The 14,685-nt window shown below is 37.8% G+C and overlaps 1 protein-coding gene and 2 long non-coding RNA genes across 4 annotated transcripts; 1 reads left to right on the top strand and 2 right to left on the bottom strand.

Annotated features, from left to right (window-relative positions):
• The first annotated feature begins 3,794 nt into the window (after positions 1-3,794).
• On the top strand, positions 3,795-5,702 carry LOC116168666 (probable 4-coumarate--CoA ligase 1). The gene is made up of 5 exons (XM_031484608.1): positions 3,795-3,945; positions 3,998-4,223; positions 4,277-4,462; positions 4,511-4,654; positions 4,702-5,702. The coding sequence occupies exons 1-5, from the start codon at positions 3,940-3,942 to the stop codon at positions 5,331-5,333; spliced, it is 1,194 nt and encodes a 397-aa protein (XP_031340468.1). The 5' UTR covers positions 3,795-3,939; the 3' UTR covers positions 5,334-5,702.
• A 4,249-nt stretch (positions 5,703-9,951) lies between these two features.
• On the bottom strand, positions 9,952-10,666 carry LOC116168911. Of its 2 annotated transcripts, XR_004144873.1 has the most exons (3): positions 10,560-10,666; positions 10,311-10,509; positions 9,952-10,266 (listed from the first exon to the last, which is right to left on the bottom strand). It is a non-coding gene; the product is annotated as an uncharacterized LOC116168911 (long non-coding RNA). The 2 variants fall into 2 exon arrangements; XR_004144872.1 differs by having other exon boundaries at positions 10,311-10,666.
• A 2,333-nt stretch (positions 10,667-12,999) lies between these two features.
• On the bottom strand, positions 13,000-14,576 carry LOC116168964. Its single transcript, XR_004144890.1, has 3 exons — positions 14,471-14,576; positions 13,246-14,424; positions 13,000-13,195 (listed from the first exon to the last, which is right to left on the bottom strand). It is a non-coding gene; the product is annotated as an uncharacterized LOC116168964 (long non-coding RNA).
• Between the last annotated feature and the right edge of the window lie 109 nt (positions 14,577-14,685).

Genomic DNA, 14,685 nt, shown 5'->3' with positions numbered 1-14,685 from the left:
ACTGTTATACAATCCCCTAAAATACATAAAGCCCCAAAAGTCAAATATAAAATTGTTCAGATCGATCAAAAATACGCAAACTTCACGATTTAATCAAGTTTATCAAATATAAAACTGCAAATTCTACCTTAATTCATCTCGGTAATGGCGTTGCTTCTTATCTAATCGCCTTACATCCGCTGGGAACAGGTTGGTGACCTCGCATTCCAGGCGTTCGCTTTTGTCGTTACAGGAAATCAAACTGGTGGTGGTGGACTGCCAAATTTCCCAAATCTAATCTTCTCAAGGTGGAAATACCCAAAAATACTCGCTGGCGGAAAACAATATGCCGCATAAGCTCCTCTTCCAGGCTGGGAAACAAACTACGTTGGCACGCAGACCCCAAATTCCACTCAGATAACGATGGGGGCGTAAAATATCTCGATAACTTTATTTACGCTATATCAATTTTAAAACGTTCGGCGACGTCACACTACCACTTTTGACTTTTTGTTGCGTATTGAAATCGTAGTACGCTAACTGCGTATACCGCGTACTGCAAATTTCCAGACACTAATCACCACCTTTACTACTCGATGGTTGAACGCCGACTCCCTGCACTTTTTTACTCACGATAAAAATTCCCCTCGCACCGTATAAATCGCATTCATATAAAAATGAAACAAAAGCACTTTAAAAATAGAATCTGTCCTTTGCACTTTATATCTAAGTTACATTGTAATCAAAAAATTCTTTCTAGGACGTAAAGAATGTGTAAATTTGGTTTTTAAAAAACTCCAACCCATTACAATGCGCAGTGTCAACTTTTTTATTTATGGAAGCATTTAAATGAAATTTGATACATAGGCGCTTGGAACAAAGGAAAATCTAACGCCAGTTTTAAAATGTAGATTTGCGCATGCGCAGTTCCAACTTTCTTATTTAGAAAAGTATTGAAATGAAATTCTTCTTATAAACTGAAATTGAAGTAGCACGTCAAAAATGGATTGCACATGTGCAACGCTATCTTTCATATTTGTGGCCGGATTTTTACGATTTGAACAGAAGTTGCATCTTACAAATGGGAAATGAATACAAGTGGAAACGCGCTTTTGTAAATCGTTTACGATTACTTTTTAACTTGTAAGTAGTTTACGATTACTTTTTAAGCGCATTTTTCAGAGGGAAAATGAACGCTATTGTCCGTACTTTGTCTGTCTGTCCGTCTGTACCACTACTAGTCCCCCAGTTTAAACTTTTTCGTTGTGGGTTTTTTCTTATACAGTGTACAGCCTAGAGACCAGAACGACAAAAGTTTGTTTGGATTGATCACTTCCTTCCCGAGTTATTACTGATTCTGTGCGGGGAAAATGCGCTTTCGTCGGTCGCGAGTGATCACGCTTTTAACTTGTTTACTTATAATTTCTCTACCACTCTTAGTAATACCAGTTCTGTTAGTTTCTGTACCCATACTTATTACTACCTCTACTTGTTTTTTCATTTACTATCTTCTTATTAAGGTTAGTTGTAAACAACGCTGTGACCTGAAGTACGGTTGGGAAGGAACGTAAAATAAAACACTGAAATTTTGTTTAATAATGGAGTGTTATTATTAAGATTGTAAGAGCTCGAAAATTTAGTCGAAATAAATTAGGTACATTGCAAGAATAAAATTTAGAAATGGCAGTTCATCGTGTAAAAACTGAATTAGGCTGGGGAAAAAAGGAACTTACCAACAAAAAAACAGCCGTCAAATCAATATTAAATTGTGTAGCAAAATTAATTGTTTGTAATGATATGAATGCATAACATTTATAACAACAAAACATGTAGTATGTAGGCTTCAAAGAGGTAACATATTTACATATAGGTTAAAAACAAGTTTTGGGAACAATGACGCAGGTAAAACAGGTACCAAGATTTTAACAAAGCATGTGAGCATCTTTGGTGCACTAAAATCCTTTTGTTAAGAGAAAGATGGAAAATTACATGGCCTTGTAGGGCAAATTCATTGTGACAACAAATATGTGGAAATCAGTGAATCGCAACTCATACATCTCACATAGATTCTAAACCGGGGAGTTTTTATTAGCAGAATCGTGCCCCAAAGATTGGTAACTCCCCCTTCGTTCGGGGTTTCGAGCCTACAGGTTGAATGTTGAACACAAACGGAATTAGGTATCGTAAAACTCATATGATTACAGCTTTTGCCACCTACGTGACTGCTTCATTCACGGAGAACATGTTAGTTTACAAACAACGAGTCAGTACATAAATCAAACGAATCGGTAATTTCCACATATTAAAAGAATGATTAAAATTTATATGAATATTAGCTCTTGTCAAGACCATGTAATCAAAACAAAAATACCTATAAATTAAGTAAACATTACATCAAAAACGTAAACGATTTTGAACAAAAGGTTAACGGTATCAAATGTGTGGTTGTGCGTTACGGTTAAATCAAGTCAATTTCAGAAACAAGGATTGACCCTCATAAAAATATAAAATGCTACATACAACACACAAATACGATATAAAGAAATGCAAAGATTGCTACCTGCATTAAATAACACAAAAATAACAACAAACATTTACGGAGCGATGCTTTCGCCATCGCCATTAAAAACAAGATGCCAAACGTAACCAACTTTGGGACTCTCTAGATGGCGCAAACAGCTTTTCCCCTCCTAAACATTGCGTGGTTGTTTTCTCTCAACATTGTGTGCAACGTCGTAAGTTATCTACACAGGGTGGAATCGCTCAATTAAAAAAAAAATTCATAAATTTAATCTCCCTGGCCATTTAGCACAATTCAATGTTCCAACATTCGTTTCCATTGTCTTCCCTTTGTTATCAAATTCTGCAGATATTTGAGTTATAGCTTTTCGCCCTGATCGGTTTTGTGGAGATTTGCACGTATTAAAGACTTCGAAATGGAGGTCCGCAAGACAATGGGAAATTTGTACTTGTAGACATACGCCCGCTATATTGTTGTGTGACATTTGGCTACCTTGTTATAGGCATTTGCATAAGCTCCCGTTATTGGACAAAAATAGAAGTTCAAGATGGATAGATATACCGACCCCCAAAAAATCGGATGCAAATTTCAGTTGTACGTTTTTATTATACCATGTACGGCAGGTATAAAGTACAGTGTGTAAATCAAACTAGGCTCACTCTGTAACTTGAATATAAAAATCGCAATGGTGGGGTTGGCTTAGACACGGTATAATTTATGGTATGGAAATTGGACTAATCCATATTCATCTAATGTCCTAAGTAGGTAAATAAACAAATTTATTAGGTTTTTGCCATGACTTCGTGAAGTTCTTTGGCACTGATGATTTTGGATTTAGACTTTAGAAGGAGTATATTTAGTGGCGAAGAAAATATACAGATAGTTTAGGCATTTATTGGGAATATTTTCGGTTCCCTGGTGAGATAGGCCATGATCATCAGATACTTAAAGCGCTGTATTTATCTTGATTTTGTAACAGCCGTCTACGTTTTAGAACCTATTCAATATGTCCTCCTTTTCTTGATATATCTGGAAAAACTCTCCTGGGAAGAAATAATACTGCCACACTGCCGTAATTATAATACACATTATTATCACAGACATAGGTACCTACGCAAATTGTCAATTTACATTTCTGAACAAGAATATTACATATTAAATTCTTCCTTTTATTACGTATTAACTTAATGGAACATATCCGCATTTACCAGTATTCCTCGCGTCATTAGCTTTACAATGATTATTATTGTTATTACATACTTGCGCAACAACCATGGTGCGATGTAACGATTTTTACCTTGATTTTTGTTGCAGATGAAATATGCAAGCAGTTAAAAGATACTGAGGCTAAGGCAATTTTTACATTAACATCACTCGCGCCATTGGCAAATGCCGCGGCAAAACTTGCCAACCGGACCGTACCCACCATAACAATAAAAATGGCGGTAAGTACGTGCCTCAAAAAGCGTCGAGTTGAATTATTAGCTATAATTTTAGAGTACAGACTCGACACCCGATGGAACAATTGACTTACGCCAATTGATGGACTCCAAGTGGGATGTTGAGGACTTATCTCCAGGTGGTTGCAATGACATTGCTGTGCTTCCTTACTCAAGCGGTACGACCGGACTACCAAAAGGCGTGGAATTAACTCATCGGAATATAATTGCTAATATTTGTCAAGTCACTGACACTCATGTACGATTGGCCCAAGAAACAACTGGTAGTTGTACTTAGATGATATTCTGTTTCTTGTCAATACTTCCTCTTTCACAGATGAACACCAAGACGTTGTCCCTGCAATACTTCCATTATTTCACATTTTTGGCTTGACTGGCGTCCTTCTCACTCACTTAAAAAATTTATGCAAAGTAGTTACAGTTCCCAGATTTAGTCCAGAACAATTTTTGCAATTACTGACTAAACACCAACCACAAATTTTATTTGTGGTTCCTCCTATTGGTAAGTACTTTAGATAATTAGCAACAAATTCTCATTGAAGATCCGTAGTTGGTTTGATGGCCAATCAATCAGAATTAAAAAAGGAGTATTTGCAACCAGTGCGGACAATATGTTCTGGAGCGGCTCCTTTGGGAAGAAAAGACGAAGAAAAATTGAAGTCTAAAGTCGGTAGTCATATAGAAATAATACAAGGTGATCCCTTTTGCTAGTTTTTATGATGTAACAGCATATTTGTTTAGGGTACGGCTTAACTGAAACTTCACCAGCTGTATTTATGGCAAGCAAACGAAGTAAAACTCGTGGTGTTCGTGGTAGCGTAGGTGAACCCTTACCAAACACTTCCATAAAATTGATTACCGCCGACAGTTCTCAACGTGAAATAAACTCTCCTCAGGACGTAGGAGAAATACATGTTAAAGGACCACAAGTTATGAGGGGTTATTACAAAAAAGATAAAGAAACAAACGAAGCGTTTGCCGATGGCTGGTTTAAAACTGGAGATGTGGGTTACTACGACGAGCATGGCATGTTCTTCATTTCGGAACGTATAAAAGAGCTTATCAAAGTGAAAGGGTTTCAAGTTGCACCAACGGAACTGGAGGAAATACTACGCAATCATCCCGACATAATAGAGGCCGCTGTAATTGGGGTGCCCCACAAACAGTACGGCGAAGTTCCCAAAGCGTATGTTGTTCCAAAACATAATCAGCAAGCAGATGTGGACGGCATTCAGAGATATGTTGCAGAAAAGGTTGCTAAGTATAAGCATCTGAAAGGCGGAATTGAAGTTGTGGAGGCTATTCCAAAAACCACCTCGGGAAAAATTTTACGAAGCGAATTAAGAAAGGAGTATCAAAAAGCGGCGCAGTAACATTAAAATGTTTGTGGACAGTCGTAAAATCATATGAAAATACTTGCGCTTTGTTATGTCTTATAATTAACTTCTTATATGTGTGCTTTTATGAAGAGCGCGTATCAAGCAAGTTCAAGAAGTTAATTTTGAAACATAACAGAAATGGCTTCCTACAATGCAGGGTACCTAGTCTTTTTTTATGTTAAGATACCACTTTGTTGTGATATGTTTGGTATGATTTATTGACTTGGGTACTTATATGAAAAGAGGACCAAGAGAATAGAATTAAATTGAATATATTCTGAGAATATCCATAGAATAATAATTTTTGTACGTTCTGTAATATTGTTACATAACAACAAAGGGCCAATGAATTCTTAATATTGACTTGAAGTAATTGTTCTCAAGATTAGATATTATGAAAAGTGTAAAAGTAAATCATTCCTAGATTGCAAGGTCAAATCATTGCATGCAATGTTGCAATCTGTATTTGGCATGGTGCAATTATATTTCAAATGCCACATGTGTGCCAACAGAAGAAAAACCTGGATTTGCCGACAAAGTTGCTAACCCCAAATAAAAATTAATCAGTGATCAGTGCGCCCCTCAGCATTAAACTTGTCACCGCTGTATTTTACTAAGGTGGTAACACAAAAACAACTAGACGTATTCCTAGAATTGTCCGGTTCATGGAAGATAGCCCCCGCTAATATAAAAATTGCATGCAAGTCTATTGCAGCAATTCATCACCTACCTTTGAACTACCATGTCAAGCGGGCTAAGCAAACCAAGACATTGTCAGACGAAATGACGCTTTTATCTAATAGGTATGCTACTTTTAACAAATCAATTAAAATTTTAGATAAGTAACTAAATAACAACTTTATACTACATTAACATACGGTATGATTTCTGACATTTCTGACTGATAATTACAAGCTGCTCCTAGCTCTGAATGCTCTCACATCATGACTAGGACAATTGACCCAACTTTATTAGTTGGAGATTTTGAACAATCGAAAAATAGTGAAGTTTGATAAATAGCAAATTGTAAATTATTTCAAAAAACTTTTGTTCTTGACAGACAATATATAAACATACCTTATTTTCGTATGTAGGTTTTTAGAAAATAAATTTTATGAAATACTTATTTGATGTGTGTATACACCTACACTCACCGACACGCGCACACCCACACGCCTAATTGGTATAATCATTATTGACATGTATTGAAAATGGATTATTGTGGATTGCCCTGTATGTCCCAGTTAACAGTTTCTTCCGTCGAGATGGATTTTTGTTTTTTATGACATCAATTTGTGTTCAATTAACACAATGTTTGAACAGACCCACGTCCATTGATATTATTTAGGTATACCTAGTACCAAATAGCGTTGTTATATGTTGTTATCTAAATCGAACATATATGTCTTTCACTTGTTTTTGTATTTAAAGTTATCCTTCTCTCTTTTCAATTTATTTATTATTTTTCTGGTACCTTGATTTTACTTTTTACACCAACCTCTGTGCCAAGCTTCATACCCAAAAAACCCTGTCCCTGGCATCTGCGCAGAACGATCAAAGTCGAAGGCTTAGGTATTACAATTGCTGTATACAGAGCGTTTCATGTTTTTTTATAGTTCTATTCTTTCAGCTGGAAGGTGTGTTGTCTAACAGTAGAGGTATGTCACCAATGTCCAAATCTGTTATCTGTGTCTTGTAGTGTATATTTATGTATTATTTTGAGAACGATCACATGACTTATACAGGGTCAAAAACTCGGACAAATGCTCTGGTCAACGATTATCTACCGACGTAGACACATAATTACTGTCGGTACAGTCAAAAACGAAGTATCGGAAGCATCAGAAAGGGAAACTAGGATGGTCTAGATGAGACGAAACAGTCGTGGAGTAAAAACTTAATTCGGACTAAGTATCTCGAAAATGGAGTTTCATAACATTCGACAAAGAAACTCCAGAAAAGGCCTAATAAAAAGCCAATACTGTTTATAAACTTTGACTTCTAAAAAGTAGGTGATTGTGTGAAAAAACGATTCCTACCTACCTACCTATTGTGATGGAACCGAATTTGCCCGCTAAAATTTGATTTAAATATTTCCGAAACCGACCCTGGCGCGACGAAAAAAGTCAAGATTGCGCTTTGTTTCGTTTCCGTGGAACACGTGATTTTTTCTTCTCTGCTCTACATTGAAATGGGCCATAATTTACGATAAAAGTGTCAAATATTATCTACGCTATGCGAGGGGATTTAATGATCCCTATCGACCCGACGTCTCGGAGCACAGTAGATATTAACGATTTTCGTCTAGGATTTGTTTAAGAAAGGGGAGATTGTGGCAGAGGTATTTGTGCTTTTGATGAGGGCAGAAGTAATTTTTACATTGTGAATAGTGAGTGCAGCTTCGACAATTACAAAGGTGATGTACTCGTTTTTTTTATCTCTACGTCTATTGCATCCATCTAATAATGATATGATCGTGTTCGATTATTTGCCAATGTTATGTTATTCTCGTACAGCATGATTATTGCCATTTATGACACATTCTAGATACAACTTGCACTTTTAATTATACTGGTCATACTTTGAATTAAATGCATAGAGATTCTACATAAATATGTTGTTTTCCAATTTACAGTATTCCTTTGTTCCAAGCGCTGGCTACATGAATTACTGACCGATTTACGTGTTTTTATTTATATTTAGATACTGTATGTTCCCTTAGGGGCGATATCCAATACAAGTATGCAGAACTACATTTTAATTTATAATTGAATTTATTGCAGCACATTTCGCTTTTGTTTGCCTGAATATGTTACTGTTTATTTACAGGGTGCTTCATCTGGGGGCGAGTGAGGTACGTTAGGTGGTTGATTCTTACATATTACTACACTTGGCGTTGAGAATTAATTACTTGAAACTAATGTTTTGTCACAACATGTTCCTTTGTTTTGTTTTAATGTAATAAGTAACGTTATTCTCCTACTATCTATTTGAACCGGGTGATTATGATTATTAATATTTGGCAAGGTGACTTGCTTCGAATATGTACTGTGCTATATTTGATATTGATATTTGATACGGATATTTAATATCTCGATTTGACGTAGCAGAGGCTGGCTAAAGTTCAGAACTGACATACGCAGAGATATATCTTTATGTTTTTTTGTTTTTTTGTGCCTTGGAAAGAGCCATCTTGCCGATATTGCTAATCAATCCGATTAGTCGATCCCTGACATGTAGTAACCGAATATTGGTTTTGTGTCAGTCTTTGTTATGCCAGTGCAAATATGTCAACTGTCAACGTCTGCATAAATTCTGTATATTTTGTTTATAATTATGTATGCGTGCGAGTTTGCCGATGGTTGCTCTGATATTTTTGTTATGTCATGATTTGTCTTGTGATCGGTTACTGTCAGTACCAGAGATATAGATATCTCTGGTCAGTACTCATGATAGAGAGCCTGGAGTTCGGTAATTTATAACCCGGCACTTTATAATTGGTGGGTTGCGGACTGGCCCTAGAGATGTGCGCATGAAAGAGTTGGGGTCCCGCTTAGTCGTACATGAGGGCGCTGGCTAGGCTCGGCTTCACTTGCGCAGGGATTCGGTAAAAGCGTGCGGCGTTTTCTCGTTGTGACCTTTTGTGTTTGTTATCAATTTGGGGTATCCTTCCTATGTGAAAGGCTCTTCTGAGAGGCCAACTCCTAGCGATTTCATACAATGCTGACATGACATGACCAGAGCAACTAAAGACTACTCGGTGTGGGGTTTGGACTGGCCATCCAATATCCAAACCTATTATATGAATTTATTGTAATGTTTTAATGATGGTTTTTTGTTATGTGTGTGAAATATTGATTCTTTAGGAATTCTAGTGGAGCCGGTGATTCGACATTGTATTGATGTACTTGACAACATGCATTTATGCCATTACAGACATCTAATTTTGCTATAAAGTTCAATATTAATTTGTTGGCTGGGTTTTTTCTTGGTCAGTTCTTTTTTTCCCAGCCTATTGTTATATTTGTACTCGGTGAACTACCATTTTCCAAATTTAATCTTGCAATGCGAAGTATTTGGATTAAATCTCCGTTTTTAAAGCATATGTACTTGTTTTATTTCTATTCCTTACTTGATCCTCACTCCGACAGGCAACACATATCTTGTAGCGACTTTTAAAAACACAACGTAGTAAGTGGTCCTATTAGCACATTATACCGCCCACCCATCAATTTATGGTCTTTCACATTACCTAATATATCACTAATTACTTCCATAGCCTCTACAACTTGAACGTTACGTTTTTATTAGTGTACAATTACTGTATAACATTTATCAGCTTGCAAATGGGAACTTGTAATCACTCGATCCACAAAGAGTCACTGGAAACATTATACAAGGTGTCCCAAGGAAAATTGGTAGCACTACGACCTCGACTATGACAAAGAATTGCCGCCGCTTTTATTAATTTTTAAACTTTCTTTTAAAAAATTAAAAAAGCTTGTGTAAGTAAATAAAGCACCTTCCAAATTATGGGAGATCTCATCACGGGTATCATTTTAAAATGATGTGAGGGTTGTAACCCCTAACACAGTATTAAAGTTGCAAAAAATATTGTTGTATAGAAATATATTGACTCTCTTTGTTATAAATGGAATGCGTATTGCGTTTTGGATTTTTGTTGCCGAGTTTTAGGGAGGTTCAAATTTCCGTTGGACACCTTGCATTGGTTTCTCCTTGACCGACTCGACAGCAGAAAATAAACTGGAGTGTAGTCCTTGATTCGGAAGCGACCACGATAATCTTTTTCTTTTCCTGGTTACACTTTGCCGAGCATTTGGGTTCTCCGTCATCATAGATAAAAAATAGTATTTTAACTAGATGGCCCTAGATCTCACTTCATCTACTGTTGCTTGTCATAGGGCGGCTGAAAAGAGTTTTTGTTTAGTTATATGGGTTTATTCACCTTACCGTTAATTGAGTATAATGATATGTATCGTCAAAGATAGCAGATATATAGTTACTGCGTATTTTCCTCCTCCTCGCCACTTTTTGGCCTATTGGAGTGTAGAAGTGATACACAACAATCAGTGACACTAGCAGAACACATGAAAAGACTAAGGAAAAACTTGAAAAGAACGTCAGTAAAAGTATTGTAGTTGTAGCCATTCTAGAGCATTATGAATTGTAACGATTAGGTAAACTAATTGACATGATTACTTTGTACAGCCGATATCGTATCGTATCATTTGAATTGATAACGAGAACCTCAACTTTAAATGTATCGTTAAACTGAAACTTGTTCTATGTATTTAATCAGGGTTAATAAAAATGGTTGAAGGAAATCATTCCTCCTATGAGTAGTGTTACGTTGGGCTATATCGGTATATCAAATTTTTAATAGCGATTAATCCACTCCATTAATATTGTACGACCAAGTACCTGGATCGTTCCATCACCATGTCGTCGTTTTTGAATTGGAGGAGGGCGAGACTGATAGAATGATGGGCATGTGTTGGAGTCTTATTGTTCGAGGTGTATTCGAAGGCCCTTCTTTATTTCTTGGTTTCGTCTCTCGACGAGGTGAGCTTGTGGATGAAAGATGGTGGCTCGTAAGGTAGCGCGCAGGTGATCTACGTGAACACTGTGGTCCGTTGTCGGAAACAACGTCTCTCGAAAATCTATATCTTCCGTACATCTCTCTTTCGAGTGTATTGACCACGGCGTCGGTGGTGGTGTAGCGGCGTGGGAATGCTTCCACCCACATGCTATAAAAGCCCATAACCACCACTTGGACAAATCTATTTTCCCCCTATTCCCCTATTCCCGTTTCGGTGTACGTGCCGACGTGTACGGCCGAGGCTTTTCGGCGGAGGGACTTTTCGGCGGCCGTATTTATTGGAGAAGGGACGTTTCGGCGGGCGGATGTTTCGGCAGAGCGCGATCCGGCAGATTATTTATATACCTACTTACATACTGAATAAAAAATTAAGTTTTATTCAATGTTTAGAGCAAAAGTAATTGCTAATTAATCAATCGCATTAGGATTGAATACTGGCGACAAACTTTCGTACTCGGGACTTGTATAATCCCAATGCTGTCAATGTGATCGGATACGAATCAGTGGCATTGGGATTATCTATGACTCCGAAAGTTTGCCGCAAGTACTCAGTGTTAATGCGATTGATTAATTCGCAATTGCCTTTGCTCTAAATGAGGTATACAGGGTGTAGAATTTGGTTACGCACCATATGTATTTCAATGGAAATTGGAATATTTTCTTCCTTAAGTAATTATTTTGCAACAAAGTTGTAAATCATTGTAAAATTCTGCGTTTATTTATGTTCCCATTTGTAATTTTTTGTTGTGAAAAATCCGAGAAGTTGAGGAAATTATAAATTAGGATTTTACTAAAAATCACTGTCAGTCGTGCTGTGAAATTATTACCTCCGTGTTCGTGCTTGGATTCCCTCCCATGGGTCCAGCAGGTTGCCCGCGTGTTGGTTGCCCTATTGGCTTTCCTTGAGCGGCTAGGCGAGGTCTGCGATCTCGATCTGAGCGATGCTTGGAGGTTCGTCGACGTTGCTTGGTTCGGGTTCCCGAGGTATTCTAAGGGTATGTGCTCCAAAACGACATTTTTCGATCGCTGCCTGGAGTCGGTGCTGTCGTAGTCGCTCATTGGTTAGATATAAATGGCGGATGTGGTCTTCCCACGTTGGAGAAAATGATGTCATCGACGTAGACCACTGTGCATTTCCGGAGGTATCCTGCCAGGACCTACGTCATCAATTCTTGGAATGTGACTGGCGCGTTTTCAAGTGCAAAAGGCATAACTTTAAAGTGATAACTGGTGCCGTCCCGTCGGGGGTGGCGAAGGTGGTATTGGTTGCGAGTATGAGTCGAGACGTACTTCCCAGTAGCCTGACTTTAGGCCAATAACAGAGAAGATTTTTGGTGTGCCGATGTCGCGGTGCATCCTCTGGATGTGACATAGGTTCTCCTCGTCCTTTGTGATTTTGTTTAGTCGCTCGTAGTCCACGCAAAAACCTGGTTTCCTGTGTCTTTTGACAGCCGCAACTGGCGAACAGTACTTTGACGTGCTAGACTCGATTATTCCGGTCCCCAACATTACTTCGACTTCGTCGGCAATCATCATGTTGGACGTCCTTCTAGTGATAGTGGGCTGATCTCTATAGGAGTCTTACTTTTCCTGGGCCAATATATCGTGTAACGTTGGGTCGTTCTCCCGTGGGTGCAGCCCCGTTCAAAGTACGAAGTTTGAAGCGACCAGGGTCTCGCTCTACCTGCCCGTCGAAAGTGTATTGGATGGTGGTGGCGCTTGCGATGTGGAGGTGGGGGTTCGGGCCTGCTAGACTGTTCTCACTTGTGGGCAAGCCTTAGGTTTTTTATTTGGTGGTCCGAGCCGTATTTTACTGTGCAATTAGGTTTATCATCATATCTATCCCTAGACTTATCTTTATTTGGTCTTATCTCACGTACCAAATGGTTTTTCTTTTGCGTATCGAGTATTTCTGTAGAATGATAATTATCCCCAATTTATACGGGTAGGAATGGGAGCAATTCACCCTGACGAGGTGCTGTAGTCGAGGCTGTAGTAGATACAATGAAAGAGGAGAAGTGGAGAGCTGACACACCTTTCTGTTACTACTAGGCACTGCATTAAATTTATTATAAAAATAACACTTAGCAGCTTACAAATTCATCTACCATTCTACTTAATCTTGGAATAGATAAAGAATTAACTATAAAGTAAATAAAATCACAATGTATAAAGTTTCTCACTTATATGTAAAATAGCTTCTCATTCAGCTGGCCCCTTCCTTGATTTTGGCGAACTGCAATAAAAGTATAATTTATTATTAAATTCAAGTTCATAGCTACTCACCAGAAACTAAATTCTTAAAATGTTTTGTTTCTCTAGCTGACTTTCCTTGGAACCATTGGATAGTATGTAAACAGCCATCACTCCCAAAGCAGATATGTCGGCAAACAATAACATTGGAATTATATAAACATTGGTAGTGGGATCCGTGTATAACATAACGTAACAACCATTTCGAATTATTACTTGGGATACAACAAAAAATATCATCAATTTCTTATGAACAGAGTTCATGATGCTCTCGCGTAACCAAAAATTTTGTAGGAATTACAGTAATATTTAGCAGAAAACGATAGTCACGTGGAAATTCACGTGTGAACGACTTGAGAGCACTGACACACAGCGCAGTGTATGATTGTTTGCTTGATTGTAGGCGCTATTAATGCAAGCGTTTTCAAATAATAGCATTTTCTCTTCCAGAAGGACTCTCGTAAACAAACGACGAAGATCTCTTCCACTTTTTAGTTATTAGGACTCGCTTTCCCAATTTGCATAAATACAGGCAACACCAAACACAGCTGGTTAGCATAATCACGCCGATCAGAATCAGAAAGCAAAACACTACCACCTGCGTGTAGTCGTTAATTTCAAATTGCCTCATCGTCAACCAGAACTCTGTTGGAAAACGGAAATCACACACTCTTTACTTTGCACAGCACACTCATCCTCACGATTACGTTAGGTTACCTACTTATACGTGCCCTTATCTCAGAGATAAAAATTACATACCGCACATTCATCGATATTGACAGATTAACCAAATTCCCTACGATGGAAACGCGTTTAATTTCCGCTATACATTAACCAAATGATTCACACATCGCTATTCATTGTACCTATATGTTTTCATAAATCAAGTTTCGGGGTTGTAAAACAATTTCCCCTGCAGGATTATTGCTAACACTATCGAAATATTGAAAATCATCGGTGACCGCAGATGCCCTGTCGAGATTTCGCCGATTGTTTATAACTTCTATATTTTCATATTCGTTCTCCCTAAGGGTGGAAACGGTCCGTTCGATTAATTCAATTTCGTCGTACAGTCTTTCGGAGGCTCTCCTCTGATTCTTCTGTCGTTTTCTCCACTTGTATAGTAAGACAGCGAAAATGGCGGTGTAGGTGATTGTTAAGATCAACAAGCTCGGATGTGTCAACAAATATTTATTTAAATTCTGAACGTACCTGGAAGCAAAAATGTTACAAAAACGAAATCGAACGGTCTACTTACATTGTTTGCAGATGAGCCAAGTATTAGTTACTAAATGTTTGTTTATCCGTACAGGAAGTGCAATAGGAATTTACTCATAGGAATACCACATCCGACATTTTATTTTCCATGAAATAACATATCATTAGGTATTAGCTGACAGTTTCTTCTTTTGTCCATTTTTGGTAAGTATTGGTAAAGCTCGACAGAAGGTAAAATCAAAAAATAATTCCAGT

This window comes from Photinus pyralis, unplaced genomic scaffold, assembly GCF_008802855.1.
Source record: "Photinus pyralis isolate 1611_PpyrPB1 unplaced genomic scaffold, Ppyr1.3 Ppyr1.4_LG4, whole genome shotgun sequence".
NCBI lineage: Eukaryota > Metazoa > Arthropoda > Insecta > Coleoptera > Lampyridae > Photinus > Photinus pyralis.
This window is presented reverse-complemented; position numbering and strand designations above follow the sequence as displayed.